We start from the raw sequence: 18,098 nt of genomic DNA on the forward strand, positions 1-18,098 counted from the left end.
AATGAAGATATAGTTTTTCGCAGCAACCCATTCTAGGCTTTTTAAATTAATACAAAGTCTAGTGTCTAATGAACCTGCAGCGTACAACATGATGACAAACATGCAGCAGAAGCAGTGATTGAAAAATTCATAAACCACTTATGGTACTTAGGGGGTGAACTAGTAGCTTTGTCCGTATTGGATGAAGGAGTTAACTTTGAAGATTGGAAAAGACTACTTCAAAAAAATGCTTGTGGAATAGGAAGACGAGTGTGATGACTGTACAAAAAATTTCAGATAACAGTAGATGATTTGGAATACTTTCTTAGTAAAGATCTTTCTCTTTATAGAATCAATTACAAGTCAATAAAACTGTTTGATAAGTTGCAAACACCAAAAGATGTTTTCCTAATTGATTCTGATTCATGGCAAAATGAAGGAAGCTATTTAAAGGGAAGAGATACCGTTAAAATGCTAAAAGTTGTGAATGATACAATTGAAAGAGGAGCACAATTAATCGAAGAATTTCACCATCAATTTACCAAATATGGGTCACGAAAGCAATTTAGTATTTTACAGACAGTCCAAGACTATCGGGAAAAAAATGCACACGATTCAGATACATTGAGAATAGCGTACGATTATGGTAAAGTTTCTAAGTCACTATTTGTTTCTAATTCAATGTAAAATCTTTAGACGATATGAAGTGATTAAAAAGATTAATTTTAGTGCTACCTTGCTGTAAAAATATTTTGCAAACATAAGAGAAACGATGTACGGGGTCTGAAGTAAAAACTCGAAGATTTGTGAGAAAATTATCAAAAGTGTTAAAGTTCAACGTCCTAGGGGCACGTGTTATTATTGACCGATCGAGTTCAAATTTTGCACCGATTACTTTTTATTATAGTGTCACAAAACTAGGGGGCGTCACTTATTGAATTCCGAAAAAAAAAAATTCCATATACATAAGGACCACCCTAATATATATATATATATATATATATATATATATATATATATATATATATATATATATATATATATATATATGTGTGTGTGTAAAAAAAATTACTTTCACGGTTAAACTGTTAAAGTATACTCAACTGCTCAAGAAACCCATAATTTTTTTTTACTGCAATATGAACTACGTCACAAAGAAACTAAAATATGCCAGTAATTTCATATTGTATCTGTCATATATGAGGAAAATAATCTAAAGTTGACTATTCTTGTAACTTTTAATATCCTAATTATGAGCATTGAAATATTTAATTTGGAACACAGAAATTTGTCTTGGGTTTGGATAAATTTTCTAAGATTAATTTTCATGAATTTCTGACCGACAGTTTTGATCAACAATGTATGTATAGAAGATTCGCTATATGCGCAAAGTTTGGATATATTACAGGTGTCTACGTTGGCGTTATAGATGAATACTTCCGTACAGCATGTCAAAGTTAAATTTCAAATCTAAGGAAGCTTTAAGTAACTTATTTTTCTCAGCAAATCGGCGATGCGTTTATCGAGGTAGTTCATAATAGCGCCTTCGTATAACTTAAAAATTTTTTTGAAGTTTCTGCCTAAGCTAAGTTAAGCCTATATTTCAGGATGATACATCACTGAGAATAAAATATCAAGGCTTTTACACTGATCAGTTTTTATAGCATTATTTTTATTTATCTTTTTCATGACCATTTGCCATTTTTCAAAAAAAAAAAAAAAAAACATGACAAGCCTTAGTTACTGATCTAATTTATTTATTAAATTGTTTGGTACAGTGACTTAAATTTTTAGTTTACTACTAATAATAAAACTCATATAATTTTAAGAGGTTAAATCTGTGCCAGCTACTATTGACAGCATCCATTGTGTTTTGGCAATGAAAATTACATATATATGCCTATTTCGGTACACTGATAAGTTTTTATTGCTTTATTTTTATTTATTGTTTTCATGACCATTTGTCATTTTTCAAAAAAAAAAAAAAAAAAAGTGACAAGCCTTGGTTAGAAATCTATCTATTAAATTGTTTGGTACATTGATTTGAATTTTTAATTTACTGCTAATTATGAAACTCATATAATTTTAAGAGATTACATCTGTGCCAGGAGCAAGTTTTGGCAATGAAAATTACATATCGTCGCCTCAGAGGAACAGTAAGACATCTAATCCCAGAAACAACAGTAAGATATCCTACTATTGCTCGGAGGCGACTATATATATGCATATTTCTGTACTTCAAGAAACTCCTTCTCCTTTTAAAATAAACTTAAGTATCCATAGTTATACTTACTCGTTACGAAGGAGGTGTTTTTCTCAGCCCCAAAACACTTGTATGCAATATTCATGGAAGTTCGTGCCTTACACCATTGCACCTGTTCAACCACTCGCCAATACTTGAAAAGGTCAGTTTTTCTGCTTTTTAATTTGTTGATATATCCTTTAGAGTGCTTATATTAACCACCTTGCAGTTTATGACGTTTTGAAAATTGGTGTTTTTTTTTTTTTTAATTTAGTTTCATTTTGGCCACTATTGGCGATATTTAGAGTTAACCACTGAATCACATTAAAATGTCCAATATTGGGAAAATTAATCTGTATAAAACGTTTTTTTTTTTTTTTTTTTTGCTTTAGTTCGCAACAAACATGGGGCAATAAATATTTAGTGATATAAGTGTTTCTTTGCTTTCTCCAAGGCACTACTATTATCATTAAATTAGCGTAAAAGGAAGTCATGTGATGCACACATCAGTTCGTTTTTTTAAGGTTTGTATTGCTGTTAAAATTGCATTGTTGCAGTTCTAGTTCATGGAAAAAAATTAATTCTTACGGTGTTAAAGCTTAGAAATTGCACTTTTATGGCTGTGAAATTTTCATTAATTTTCAACAACGATTTGAATATCTTCATAACACTTTGTCTTGATAACATTCGAGAGGTATGGTGTGGATCTGATTAGTTGAAACTTGACCTTGACAATGTTCACTTCTTTTTGAAGTTGTAGAGCATATTGATCGGCGCTGAGGTAGGTTGGGTTACTTGTGAAACGAAACTGTTCAAACTCAAATTCGCGCCAGTAACACGTACTGTTTTCACTGAACCTCCCGAAAAAAAGTTCTCATTGTCACGTTTGAGCTTTATCAGATCCACACTATAGCTTACAACACCTTATACGTAAAATAAAAAAAATTTGAAAAAAAAAAGAACAGACTTCAAAATTGCTCTAAAAAGTGAAAAATAATTTTATCCTTTAAACACCAACGATAATACTTGAATTTTTGAAGTTGGCGCAAAAACAAAATCCAGTGTAACCATGCTTCATTTATATTTTCTTCAGAAAATCATCCAAAGTTAGGAACGAAACATTTATATCGTTACTCAAATATGCTGTTATCAATGCATAATGTATGTGGTAGTGAAGAAACTGAGCCTGGTTAAATTTATAATTGTAGTTAAGTTATGACTGTGAATGATTTTATCTATTGTTTTTGCGCCAACTTCAAAAATTACTTTTAAAAGTGTTATCGTTGGTGTTTAAAGGATAAAATTATTTTTCACTTTTTAAAGCAATTTTGAAGTCGGTTCTATTTTTTTTTTTTTTTTTCAAAAATTTTATTTTTTATTCTTTTTAATGTAAATGTATTTCAGAAATATTAAGAAGTTACCATAACGAAACTTCACCTTATTTTTTCATAAAAATGCTCCATACTAAAAAAAAACTAAAAATACGCCTAAAACTTTAAGCGGTTGACACTAAAAATTTATCTTTGTCCCTGGAATTCATTTGTGTGTTAATTTATTTATAACCATTTAAATATTAAGTTTTCATTAACTAATTTACATTTCACAGCTTACAAATTGCTTTTTATGCAATCCTGTTTCTTCTTACGTAGCTCAGATCATCTGTTATTGGCAGAGATGATAACGATAAAAATACTACTACATATATAGTTGAGGCGAAACTAACCTAGTAGCATTGTGAAGGCTAAGCAGATCCTTATCACTGCGTTACCTCGCTTCTAGGTTAGGTTTACCCCCACGATAAAGCACTGACACTGAAAATACTTAATGCTTGCTTCAGAGAAGCCTTCATTCAAAATTATCACTACAATTACTATTAATGTTACTGTTGTATGGCACCAAACTTTGCTAACAATGGGTTTTATATTAAATCATTTAATAGGGAAATTGCATGAAATTTACTGTTTTTTGACCATAACTTTTTTCTAAAGAACAAATATGGCCAAACAAAGTAATGGGACCTAAGTTGAGTCATCCCCTATCCATTAAAAAAAGAATCATCAAAATCGGTCCACTAGGTGAGACGCTGTGAGTGGACAATAAAAAAAAACATACATACGGTATGAACTGATAACCGCCTCCTTTTTGAAGTCGGTTAAAAAGCAACTCTCAGGAAATAAATGTCGTGTATTCAAAACAAACGTGATTTACATGTTCTCGGACGCGCTACTTACGGCAATTATTTTTTCTTTTCTTCCAGTACAGTATTCAAATTTCATTTTTCAGAATGCGATAACGCAACTCCAAAATTTTGTTTATCTGCACAACTTCTAGTAGTACAGTAAAATTAGGCCAAAACATGGCCAAACCCAAACATCCAAAAAAAAAAAGGTGAAACCTGTTGCAAATTACTTCTTACCCTTCCAGCAAGAAGGGGTAAAAAGTCCCAGCACTTTGCGCGTCGGGTTTTGGGGGGAAGGGGGGGGACAAAATATTCTTCTATTTAAATAAAAATAATTTCTATTACTTAAAAAAATTCTCAAACCTCGCAGAAACCACTCTATAATAGTAAAATAATAAACTCTCACAGGAAAAAATTCTAATTAACAGGGGTGCAGAGGCAGGGGGAGTGGGGGGGGGGTCCATAGAGCAGCTTTGCGTCATTGGAATTTTTAAGGCAGTTTTTTCAAGGGGTATATCTTTCTTTTTTGAGAGCTTCTATTCTGGGCGGGTACTCTGTCACACTTAAGGGGTGCGCCATCTCTTTTGAGGGGGGGAGCCTGAATTTACAGTCTAAAATCAACTATTGCAGTGAAGTTCACGAAAAAATTTCCCTGATTTAAACTTTTCCGAAGTACAAAATGCCACACAATGATATGGTAATGTCAGAATGATAATTCTAAAAGATCTAAGCGAACTCAGTAACCAAATTATTTGTGACTGAAGTTATTAAACTGTTTAGAGCGCTATAAAACAAAATTACTGTGCAGCATAAAAAAAGTCCAAATTGATCAAAGTTTCCCTACTTCTTCTTGATTAACTTACTTCAACTTTTCTACAATCTTTTGCCATCACCGTAAGGAGGGTCAAACCGAAATTGCCAATAGTGAGACGGGCAATGCTGCAATCCTGCACCCTCTAAGTCGTTGGGGTTCTCATTTGCAAACACCAAGCTACCTCTCTTTTACTCAGCTGGTTATGTGAATTATGCTACATATGCGGACAAATGCTTGCAACACTATCTGAAACATTTGAGTACATTATGCGATAAACAAAATTTGATCACATCAAACATCAGCTATCCAACGATCTAAAGCAGTGACAAATTCAGGTGGTCTAGAACCTGTAGTGATTCAACGACAGAACAAGGCTTGATGAAAGCAACGAGCAATACATCAACAGAATGCTAAATATTTACACCTTTACATCAGTTTGGAAATCACAATCCGTTTCTAAAGCCCCCAGAAGTTTCTTCCCTCTCAAGTTGGTAGTGGTATTGCTCGCGGATGATAAGGTGAGTTGCGATGAGACCTTTAACGTTCGGGTAGTAACATCAAAGGATATTGAAATAAAACAATTTTGTGGCATTTCTTTGTAAAGGAGATAAGCAGTTATGTCTTTAGCTTCTGTTACGTGAGTAGTTACTATCTGTAAAGATGTGTTAGCCCAAACCATCTTTTACACTGAATGGTATGAACAGTAAAGATGGAATAACAAATTGCTAAAAACTTCTGGTACGAGTTATGCGCTGATCCTCCATCAGTATTCGATGAATCTGGTTTCTGAAGAAAAGAAATCCTGTATCGTTAAAGTGCTATTATCTGAAGCAAAAGGTTCATCCACCATCACAGAACGAACAGCTGGTGTCATATATGAGGCAGTGAGAAGCAAAGGGATGTAAGTGGACATTTTCAAGTTTTGAATAAAACGCGTTTAAAGATAAGATCCTAGGTAGGCTTTCATTGATTTTCTTTTCTAAATCATAATGTATAGAAGCAACTACCTGGTCTACTAGTACCATTTCTTGCCCCAAGATAGAGGAGAGGTTCACCAACCATTTGTACTGGTTATCTCCAAATTTTTAATTTTGCCCTTTGCTTCTCACTGCCTCATATGTAATAGGTGGAAGATACCTGCTTGAACATATTTTTGGTAATGATATGTAAGCTTCAAGGAAATATGCCAGCAATGCAGTGTATAGGTCACTTGTAAGTATGGGAAAGCTAGTGTCATTTTTGATAGGTGCAAAGAAAGCACCACTCAGGATCTTCACCAGGACTCTCACCAATATAATCTGCGTCCTATTGCAACAGCCAAGCCCTCTGCTCTAGAAGACTTTCTGCGTCTCAAATCTTGTGCTTGCTCTGAGGGGTTCATTGGATATAGTGAATGTTTGAAAAGTTTGAAAGTGGACTGAAGTGCTCAATTGTATGCACAAACTGTGTTAGACATAGCTGCAACAATATAACGATTTTGCTGAGGATCTAGATTCAAAAAAACATCTTGATAACGAAGACTTTTTGTTACAAGCTTAGGAGAAATCATTTGAAAGCAAAAAACAGTTCAGCGTAATTTTTCTGGTCATTTAATCAAATGTGCATCATCAGAGGGGGGGGGGGAAGAATTATATTTTAGCATATAATCTTATTTTGGGAGGTGAGCTACTGTTCTTATGGGGTGGACAGTCCTGATTTAATGCATTTTAGATTTGCATGAAATAATACTTCTACTAAAAGGGGAGGGGGGTGAGGATTTATTTTATTTCGCGGAGGGGGGGCTGTAGCTTTGAGGGGAGGTGCACCATCGCTCTTGGAGGATGGACACACTTGATTTCTAACTTTAACTTCGCACAAAATAATGTTTCCATATGAAATGTATGGAGGGGGGTTCGGGGGTACTGCTTCGTTTTACGGGGATAGGGGGGGCTCTGTAGCATTGGTGGGTTATGTCATCCCTCTTGGGGATCAAACACCTTTAATTTCATGCTTTTAAATTTAGTATGACATAATATTCTCACTTTAAATTTACAGTAAAAATTCTGGAAAACTACCCAAAACAGCAATTTTTAGATGCCCCCCATTCCAAAACCCGACGCACAATGGGATGGGACTTTTTACCTGTTCTTATTGGGAGGGTAATAAACAATTTGCACCAGATTTAGCTTTTTTTGTTTTTTTTTTTTTGGATGTTTGGGTCCGACCCCTATTTTTACTGTACTATAGGTGATTTGATTCTATTTTCCGCCTGTGTATTTAAGAAATCTGGAATCGCAGAGCCAGCAGAAAAATCGTTTTCTGATCTCTAACTCGTTAAACCGTCTTTCTTTAGAAAAGCCATAACAAATTAGATCGTCCTGTGAGATTTGATCTTGATTTTTCCCTTTAAAACCAATCATTTTCCGATAAAGCTCCAGCTTTTTTTTCTTTCAACTTACGAAAGTAATTTCAACAGATACCCTCCGAATGAATTAAAGTCCATTTAATCTAGCTTTTGTTGTCGTTACGCAGCCAACAATCTTACTAATTAGCTCTTTGCGTTAAGGATTGGAATGCAGTCAGTGAAAGAAAAAAGGACATACCACCACAAAAAATATTTTCCTCGAATAATTTCCAGCCGAGAAGTCTTTTTTTCTTTAACTCAGTTTTGCAATACTATTTGGATAATCATGTGGTCTTTTGAAATCTTAAATTCTGTCGCTCGTATACGAATTTTTGCCGCTGCTCGTTTAATTGCAGGGGATTAACTGTTTCTCGGCAGTCTAATTATCAGTACTTATTGGTTTGAATACAGTTTTGTTCGGATGAGAAATCTTAGAAGTTTTTATTCAAAATCAAGAGCTTTGTTTTTACATACAGTTCTGAAGATCCTTTTGTTTGAATATATCATGCAAAAGCAATTAAGGTAGATTTCAGATAAACGACATAAGCCTAAAAGAAAAAGTTAATTCTTATTTGTTGAAGGGAAAATAATGCCCTTTTTAATTAAGATGCTCCGAAATAAAACCAACTGCAGAAGGGAGGGTTTTACTCCCTTGTACGAAGTAAACAAAATATTGTATTCATGAAACAATCAACTCGGCTTTAGCCTGAAATTTTGTTTTGATTACCTTCAATGAATTTTATTCAGTAGCTTTTTTGTCGTGTTCGTATGAGCATATGTACGTACAAACATATGAACCGAGGAATATCCACTGGCAATCCTAGAGTTTATGATAGCGGGTTTTTTTTTTTTTTTTTTTTTTTTTGTAACGTTACGTATGTAAGGGCTTATGTATCTGTACAAAACAGTATGCCGCAGAGAGCTAAAATTTTTTTGTATAGTATTTGCTGTAGCGTGTAGCGTACATAAACTTCGGTGCGCCCCCTCCTGCAAAATTTATAATTGCACTCCCCCCGTAAGAACTTTTTTAAATATATTTTAGCATAGTGTTATTTTTTCAGAGCGTGCGCCCTCACACCTCTTGAGCCCCCCCCCCCCCGTTTCGTGGGGGTGCTATGTAGACTACTGAGTATCGGTATTGGATCCAGTAGTAAATCTCCTTTTTCGTGGCAATTGGTGGTATGTTTCAAGAGATCCTCGTAGTCACTTTTTTAAAAAAAAATGGTAAAGCAGTGTTAGTTTCAATGAAAACTGAAGATCTTATAAATATGGGAACTACTTGAAGAAAAATTAATCACCAAGATTTTTGACAGTAATTGCTTGCTACCAAGTTGGTGAGAAATTGAATCAAAAATGAAGTGTCAAATCAAGTTCGAGTTGGGTGATATTCGCTGAGATTTTTCCGTAGAACCGATATTAAAATTGTCTATGTTTAATACCTTAATCTCTGTATAACTATCCTTTCTTCATTAGTTTGCAGAAAATTAAGATTTAAAGTATTCTGCTCACACTAAGGTACGAATGTATTGTGTTTTTGCTCATTTCATATAGTTGATTTATTTTGTTTCAGTTTCAAATCTCAAGCCACCAACAAATTTTATTAAATTTTCTTTGAATTGTAATGTGCCATTATACAATACTAACAGACGTAGAAATGTCTCTCAAGAATTTATTTAACTAAAATATAAATTGAAATGAATAATTCAATAAAAAAGAAAAAAAGTCATTATCTATAAGTCATTTAAACAGTATTACTTCTAACGTGCGTGCATAATACACGCATACATTTATTTTGAATATTAAAAAACGTTAACTCTCTGGGATAGGCTTTCAGGAAAAATCATATAATCGTGTGTATGGTCCACACTAGATTTTCTGAAAATATGCTGTAGAAGCTGAGAAGCTAATTGTGCTAAGAAGTTCAAGAATTAAGTTATTTGTCCTATTTTTCAAGAAAATGCTTATTTAGACACATTGTCAACAGCTTTCAAAGCTACTAAGACTATTTAAAGATTAGAAGATATACTAAGATTATTTTCTTTTACAATGATTTCTAAGCGAGTTCTATTGGTTTCTATATTAAGGTCATTGATCTGTTCTTAAACCAAGGAGAATATTTCTGAAAGACCTTGGAAGACGAACGAACACTACAGTAGTTTCTATTATTTTCCCTCTTAAATCCAGCATTAAAGAGATGTGAGCTTGCTGTTTTTAGAACTATTGTTTGCATTAAAAAACATTCTAGAAGTAATGACCAGGTTTAAACTTTTTTATCTATAAAAGGATTCTCATACTATTGTTTTTAAATCTTAAATATGTTCAAGCACCGTTTTGAGAATAAAAATTGACTGATGTCGTAAATAAAAAAAGAGGAGAAAATACGTTGCCGTAAAATTATACGAAGTGGAAATTACTGCATTATTTTGCATGCATGGGCATTTTGGAATCGAATGTTTCTTTGAAAATTCCTAAAACTGCTTAAAATGCCGCGATATTTTTTTCAAAATGCAGATGGTCAATTTTTAGACTCCTGCCACCAGAAAAAAAAATTTCCTGCTTTTTAAGAAATTAAAAGTTGCAAAACTCTGACTGTCAAGATTAGTCTTCTTATTTTTACTTTCATTTTAGTAGCTAAAGCAAAAGAATGTTTGTTACACCAAAAATTTGTACAGTATATTTTTTAAAAACGCTAAGGTTTTCAGAAACTTTAAACAAGCATTGACATGTTTTCAGTTTTTTTTTTTATATAAGGATATAGCTTTTTGCTATTAAACATTTTTTTTCTTTTTTTAGTTGGTACTTATAGGTTATTATATAAACCATTGTTTATTATGTATGTCTAAGAACATGAAAATATCTATTTTGTACTAATAATCAGCTGGTTTAAAGGTACAAAAAATTCTCCAGCTTTCCAATTTGTAAGGTTAGTAAGTCTTCAAATGTGGAACAGTGGTGGAACAGTATTGATTAAAATTTTAAATAATATCTTAATTATAAGCTTAAAATAATTTTTAATTTTGAGCTCTGATTACTATGATAATCACGCAGATGTATATTATTTATGCGTTAAGTAAGATGAAAATCAATCTTTAATTAGCTTTCAAATTTCTCCATTAGAGCTTAACAATATCTTTGCATATGTCTAAGAATATTTAAAGATTACAATAAATGGCATTTTTCTTTGTATAATCTTTTCACTTGCAATAACTCGAAACAAGTGTGAATCATTGATTGGAATAAAACTTTGCACATCAGTAGAAAGCTTTAAAATATTAAACCCATGTCTTTTTTTTTTACATTTTTAATCAGCAACAGACACCTTTAACGTAGCGAAATTTACCCCTAAATATTGGAAAATTGGGATATTACAGAGTACAATCTATTCTTTTATTTCAAATTTTAATTACAGAAAACTCCCGATTATCCTCGAGTCAATCGACAATCAGGAATATGTATTTTTGCAGCAAAAAGCAAATACCAATAGCTGTTTTTGGTCAAAAAATTGTACATTTACACTCAGTTGTTTTTGTTTATTTATTTTTTGTACTTTCTTCATCGTATATACCTTGTTTTTAATTGATGTTTAGTTCTGTTCTGCAAAAATACAAAACATTTTTACTATTTGTGAAAATATTATGCTTCATTACGGCGAAATTTTTCAGGAAGGACATTTTTTTCCTTATTTGTTCCTCATTTTAGCCTTTTTGCGGTTTATCCGCGATTTTTGTTGTCCGCGTCACTTTTTGCAACCCAATTTCGCGGATAATCGAGAGTTGACTGTACATAAATTCAAATAATGATGGAAAATTTGAAAAACCTAAACAAACTAAAGTTGAATGATTCATTATTTTTTCTGAAAACACTATTGATAGGAGTAAACCATCCTTTGCAATATTGCCCCGTCACGGTAAATGACCCTGAAACTCAAATCTATTGGAAGAAGGTCATGTTAAATATTAATAAAAATCTCTATATATTTTAGCTTTACAATATTGTTTTGAACTTTTATTCTACTATAATTAAGAGAGAAGTTACAGTCATTTGTAAGAACACACTTTTAATTTTTTTCGCACATTTTGAGGTTTTTTTTACAGGCCTATATTTTCAACAATTTTCAAAACAGAAATCTAAAAATTGGCAGGATTATTTATCTTGTCATATGTGTCCTTCCTGCCAAATGTTATTGACATCGAAAATAGTTAGGTTAAGAAGGTGATTAATCTGACTTGGAATTGTTCATAGGCAACTATCTACGCTACGGGGTAAGATTGCGAGGAATGGTTTATTCCTATAAATAGTATTTTCAGGAAAACCTTAAAACACGTGAACTTAAGTTTCGTTAGCTTTTTCAGATTTTCAGTCATTATTTTATTTTTTGTAAATATAATTTAAAGTAAAAGAATATATTGTACCCTCTAATATCTCAATTATATAATATTTAGATGTAAACTTCATCCCGTTAAAGCTGTTTGTTGTGATTTAAATAAAAAAAATACGGTTTTAATATTTTTAAGTGTTCTATCGATGTGCAAAGTTTTATTACAATCGGTGATTCACACTTGGGTAGGGTTACTTGTTAGATTTATAATAGTGCGATTTTGTGATTTGTAATTTGTTTTAAAAGCATGCAAATTGGCAAACTTTAAAACTCTAATTGTAATGAAAAAAGAAAATATTTTGATTAAAAGAAATTTTTAATACACAATCTATGAATATTTTAAACGATATTATAAAATAAAAACGTTGGTGAAATTTTTATTGAATATAGTATTACATTATGTTTTAGATACTTTAAAACTATAAAAACTTTCTTACACCGTTATACATTCATATATCCTTATTAACCACCTGTCATCAGTACTGTAGAATAGTAAACGGCAGTATCTACACATTTTTCGTGTTTTTTTGCATTCTTGTCATCCAACTTACTTGATCTTAACTGTACTGATATACTTTTGTGCTTCTGCTAAAAATAAAGCATTTTTAACAAGTAGCGTTCCTTCAAATTTCAGTATTTTATTGATGTTTCTGAGAAATCAAATACTCTTTTCTTCAACTATCTCTAAAACTCATCTTTTGTAGATAGTGCCATCGACTTGCCCACGGCAGTATTTTGTTGTAAAAAAATTTTTATTGCATTAAATTGGAAAATAAGGTTTAGATTTTCAAAAACTATATTGCTAAGAAAAGATTGTACGTGTTAGATAAACAACGAGTTAACTAGAAATTCTTTGCCATCTAAGGATGTCCTTTCACCGATACATTTTTTTGTTGTTTGTAATAGCTAAAAAACTAACAACTTCTGTAAAAATATTTTATCAGTAAGACTACATTAAAAAATGCCCCAAAACCTTGACATTTTTGTTAATGTTCTGGATATTGACAACAATTTATGTTCATGTCGTTTTTTATTCTAAAGGGCTGAAAACGTGGGGGCCCATGTAGGGGGCAAGTGGGGGCTCAAGCCTCCCCTTAGAAATTAGAACTTTCTTGCTTTTAGTTTTTTTCTCTTTGCAAAACAGTAAAAACATTTCTTCTCCAGCCATTAATGAATAAGTTATTAAAAATGTCAATTTTTTAATAACCCTAATCTGCACTGAAATCGGTTTCCAAGGAGAAAATATCTGAGCCCCCCGCCCCCTTAAAATTTTGCATATGGGCTCTCATGGCTGATAAGTTATGTGAATTAAATATGAATGTAACTTTCTAAATGCCAACAGTGTTTCATAACTGGTATTATTCTCTGTCGAGACTAAGTTTTAATTAGTAAGGAGTAGGAAATCATTTGCAGCTAAGGATGGCAAAGATAAAGATTGGAACTTGGGAAATCATTTCCATGCAAATCGGTTCATGCCATTGCCAACGAGTAGGTTCTCAGAGATGCTAGCGGAACTTGTATCATAATTACTACATCCTCTTATCTATCGCTGATATTGTCTTTTCTTACCTGACAACCGTTTTAGCTGAGGTAAAGATTTACATTTGAAAGGGTATCATAGTTAATTTTAAGAGTTTACATACTCTCCTTTTTTGTATAATAAGTTATTTTATTTTCGGGTAAAATATTTTGCTGGATTTAAATATGTATTAGATGAGTGTAACTCATTATTATTCGGCACTTATCTTAAATGTTAATGATTATAATATATTGTTTTTAGTTTATTATTGTTCAACATGAAATGTAAAATTTTTCCTAGAGACTAGATAGTATATGTCGTTTAGAAATGATAATTAAATGTTTTAAATATCGGTACATTTTAGGCACAAAACAGTTTTTGCTCTAGATGTATTAAGACAAGGATGCCCACCTGAAGGGGGGAGGGGGTCATGAGGCAGACTGCGCTTTGAAATTTTTTAGGGCAGGGGATTGGTTTTAGGGGTATTTCTCTCTTTTAGGGTGGATCACTCTTGGAGAGAGGGGTCTTCGTGGTATTTGGGATGGGGGTGTGGCCATGCTCTTGGGGGGACGGGCACCCCTGCATTAAGAAGATTAAATTGATAAGTAAAAATAGCACTGTATCGCTGCGTATCGTTGTCTAGAGTTTATGGGGGTCAAATGACGTCACGCTTTGAGAGGGTGTAGGGAAGGAGGGCTCGTGAAATTGTGGGTTTTGACAAGGGTGAGGGAAAAGGTAACAAGAAGTGTGACATCAGACACTTTTTATAACAATATGTTTAGGTAATATACATCGTGTCGTAAGGGGGAGAGGGTAAAATGAAGTGTGACACTTTGAAAAAAGGATGAGAGGGGTTACATATGATATAAAATAAATTTATAAAATAAATTTTGCAAACATGGGGACAAAAACTTCAATTTGTCTCACAATCATTTATCAACCAAATCAATTTATCAACCAAAAATAACCAAAAGAAAAATAAACACAGCATCATTTCAGTGGTTTTGTCTCTGCATGATGCATTTAACATCTTGCTGCAAGAGTTGTTTATTTATCGTTTTGTTGCCATGTTAGTATCAGTTGACGCTTCGAAATGTTACTTGTAGATATTTGAAGGCAGAGAAATGTAGGGCAGAGTGAAATAGCGAGGAAAGTGAAATAATGAAGTATTTACTCTGCTTTTAGCATCTCCTATCTAGTAATATTTTAACTATATAGAAGCAAATATAATTAATTCCAATCTGGTAAAAAATACCACTGAAGACAAAAGCATGTGAAAATATAGGCAACTTTCAAAAATTGATACCCATATTGTAATATGTTGTTGCAAGTCAAAAATTATTTTTGTTATTATAGAATGATAAAGTTCTCGTTATATTAACATTTTAAATATTAATCGAGACCTTCTAATACTATATGGAATATTTATTTAGTTAATATTAAGCTTATTTGTATTTTAAATATTTTCTACAATCAGTCAAGTACATGCGGGGTAAAGTGGATGGGGCAAAGATAAATAGTAGTTTATTTTGTTTTCTCGCTCATTCATTTACGAAATCACTTCCGTTTTCATTTATTAATTCATTCATTTTCATTTCTCCATTTAGCAATTAACTTATTTATTCATTCATTCACTTATTTTATTATTCCTTCTCTTTTTTACTTGTTCATTTATTTTTCTTCATATATTAATTAACTAACTTAATTTTCAGTTTATTGCTTCAGTATTCTTTCATTTATTCATAAAATCTTTTATTTACTGATTCATTTGAACAAAAATATTTTATATAATTAAATAGAAAATATTTTATTAAAAAAATATTTTTTCACTTTGCCCCATGAAAAAAAAGTGAAAATTTTCCACTTTTTTTGTTATGGCTCAAATTTAGTGCCAAAAATAAAAAATACCGTTTCAAAGCAAGTTGTATTATAAAATAGAATATTCTTTCTTTAAAATGCTGTAATTTTCAAAATAAATTTCCAGTTTGTTCATTTTGAAAAAGCTCAGTCATCTTAACTATTTTACTTTGCCCCATATTCCTATACTATTGACAAATGTCTCTATGTGGAAATTTGCTAACTGATTTCTTGAACTGAATTCGTGTCTTTTAATTAAAATTTATGTAAGTTGTTTCAAATGAAAATGTCTTACTTTTTTTTAATAATTTCATTTTTTCTTTCACAGAGCTTCCTCAACCTAGTCAAAGCCATCTTCAAAGTCGAAGCTTCAATGAACAAACTTGGACTGAAAAAAGTCACATATACCTTTGCTAAAGCCCAGAAAAGCTAAAAGTTTCCAAAACCATTTCTTAGCAGAGAATATCTTTTCATTTCTTATCGGGAAAGAAGCTGTGATTAAGAAAACTTATTGCTTAAAAAGGGAACTGACAAAAGAATTCAGTATCTTACGAATCTACTCTTTGGATGTTTCCTACATCATTGCAACTCTAAATGCGATTTAGTTGCTCTTTTGCAACACCTTGAAATCTCATGCAAACAATATAAAACCCTTGTTCTTCAGTAAAATAGTTCGAGATAGTTGATAAGACAAATGTTTTCTTTATTTATTTTTTGAAGAAGTTGTTGAAAATATTTTTTAATCCCGAACACTTTAGCAGTTGAAGTTATTTATTGAAGATTCAAGCTGTTTTTCTCCATGAAAATATCTTCCTCAAATATATATTCATTATAATCAATATATATGTTACACGTAAAGATTGAGTTCGAAAGTACATTCATGTATCTCTAAGCAGAAACTTAGTAGAAACGTATTTTGAAACATTTTTTAACTTCTGAAATATTTGTTACCATTATTTATTCAAAATGCATATCATAGGTGCCCAATTAATATGCCTTGCTGTCTTGTTTTTGTCAATGCTGATAGTGTTTTCACTTCCATATTGGTGGATTGGTCGCAAACCTGAATCATTTGATGGATCTCGCTATCAAACTGCTATCAGTTTAGCCAATTGTTTATCTGGAGGAGTTTTCATTGCTACATTCTTCGTTGGACTAATGCCTGAAGTCCGTGAAATGTTTCTAGAAGTTTTAGAATCTTATAAAATATCTTCTGTGTTCCCGGTGACTGAATTTGTGATATTTATAGGTTTTCTTTTGGCGTTGGGTATCGAACAATGCGTCCTGGAGTATCGAGAAAGGAATGCTAGGACATACGCATCCGTTCCTTTAACAAATAGCGAAGATAACAAGTCTGACTTAATTTCGTCTCCAGTATCTTGTGGAATGAAAGATGTATGTGATAGTAGCGTTGTAGATTATGATAGCGACAATCCTATGAAAGCAACTGTGGTTAAAATAACGAATGGCAAATCCGACAGTGATTCTTTAGTTGGTTCTCCTGAAAAGTTTCATAGTCACAATAACCACCATGGCCACAGTCATGATATAGGGCAAATGCTTCAAGGTGATAGTGGAATCCGTCTTGGTATGCTGATGGTGTCTCTAGGTGTACATTCTTTATTTGAAGGACTGGCACTGGGTCTTCAAACTTCGGTAGCTACTCTTCTTAACTTGGTAATAGGAGTTGCTGTTCATGAGCTCCTGGTTGCTTTCGCAATGGGAGTGAATGTTGCTCGTCTCCGGCTTCCTAAATCGACCATTGTTAAGCTGGCAATTTTATTTGCTGCCCTGATTCCGATTGGACAGGTAAGTTTACTACTTGTTAATGGATTTACGTCAATGGACGATTTCAACGGGAAGTTCTTTAAAAATTTCCTTATTTTGGGTTCACGTAAAAGTTCAAGATTTTATTTTAATACTAAAAAAGGAATTCAAAAATCTTAGTTCATTGTAAATTTCACTTGTGTTTTTTATTTAACTGCTTAAATAGATCAAACATTTGAATCTGAAAATTGTAGAATTATATATTCTTTTTATATTTGAAAAATATAAAATAAAGAAAAGTTTTTCTCTTTATTTTTCTAAAACATACCGTGTAAAAATAGTGTGCAATGTTTGGAGGGGTTTGAAGGTGCAGTGGTGGGATTGTTACTCTAACACATCATTTCAGCCTGAGGAAAGAGTCAAATTTTCATTTTTAATCAAGAAATATTAAATTTCTTCTCGGTGAGAAATCTTAGAGCGAGAAATTTTTTCTAAGGATAGTTTAAACATTTTTGTTCTTCTTATGAAGCATTTCATTACCTATTAACTTTATACTATCTTGTCTGTATCTAAAAAATACTATCCTTACATCACGTGTGCAGAAAAAATATCCATTTTTTGACTAGAATAATGTACCCTGAACCGTTGTATAGCCTTTTAAATTTTTTATAATAATTATTTATCTGAGCAAACTGCTTTTATTTTCAGTAAGTATTTTCAGTGTATTTTATGTACTTTTATTTACAACCTTCACTTTCATTCATAATTACAAAAGAAACAATTATTAATGTCATTAATTTTGCTTAAAGTACTTGAAGAAATAAAGTACGTCCCAAAAGTTTATAGACAATCATTTTATTGAAACCACTAGCTAACTATACGAGTAAGCAAGACGAAATAAGCTACGCAAATAACAAATGATGACATAAAAATGATAAAACGCTCAAACAACTTTCATTGATCATAAATCTAATTTTGAA

At 32.0% G+C, this 18,098-nt stretch overlaps 1 protein-coding gene across 6 annotated transcripts in view; it reads left to right on the forward strand.

Moving 5' to 3' along the window:
- Nucleotides 1-18,098, forward strand: part of LOC129218113 (zinc transporter ZIP3-like) — a 116,549-nt gene that overhangs the window by 76,254 nt on the left and 22,197 nt on the right. For all 6 annotated transcript variants that reach the window (XM_054852309.1, XM_054852312.1, XM_054852315.1 and 3 more), the window contains one exon: nucleotides 15,680-17,160. In XM_054852309.1, the coding sequence (XP_054708284.1) occupies nucleotides 16,318-17,160 (843 nt within the window). In that variant the 5' untranslated portion in view covers nucleotides 15,680-16,317. The remainder of the gene's footprint in view (nucleotides 1-15,679; nucleotides 17,161-18,098) is intronic.

The sequence above is a fragment of the Uloborus diversus genome, chromosome 3 (assembly GCF_026930045.1).
Source record: "Uloborus diversus isolate 005 chromosome 3, Udiv.v.3.1, whole genome shotgun sequence".
Lineage (NCBI taxonomy): Eukaryota > Metazoa > Arthropoda > Arachnida > Araneae > Uloboridae > Uloborus > Uloborus diversus.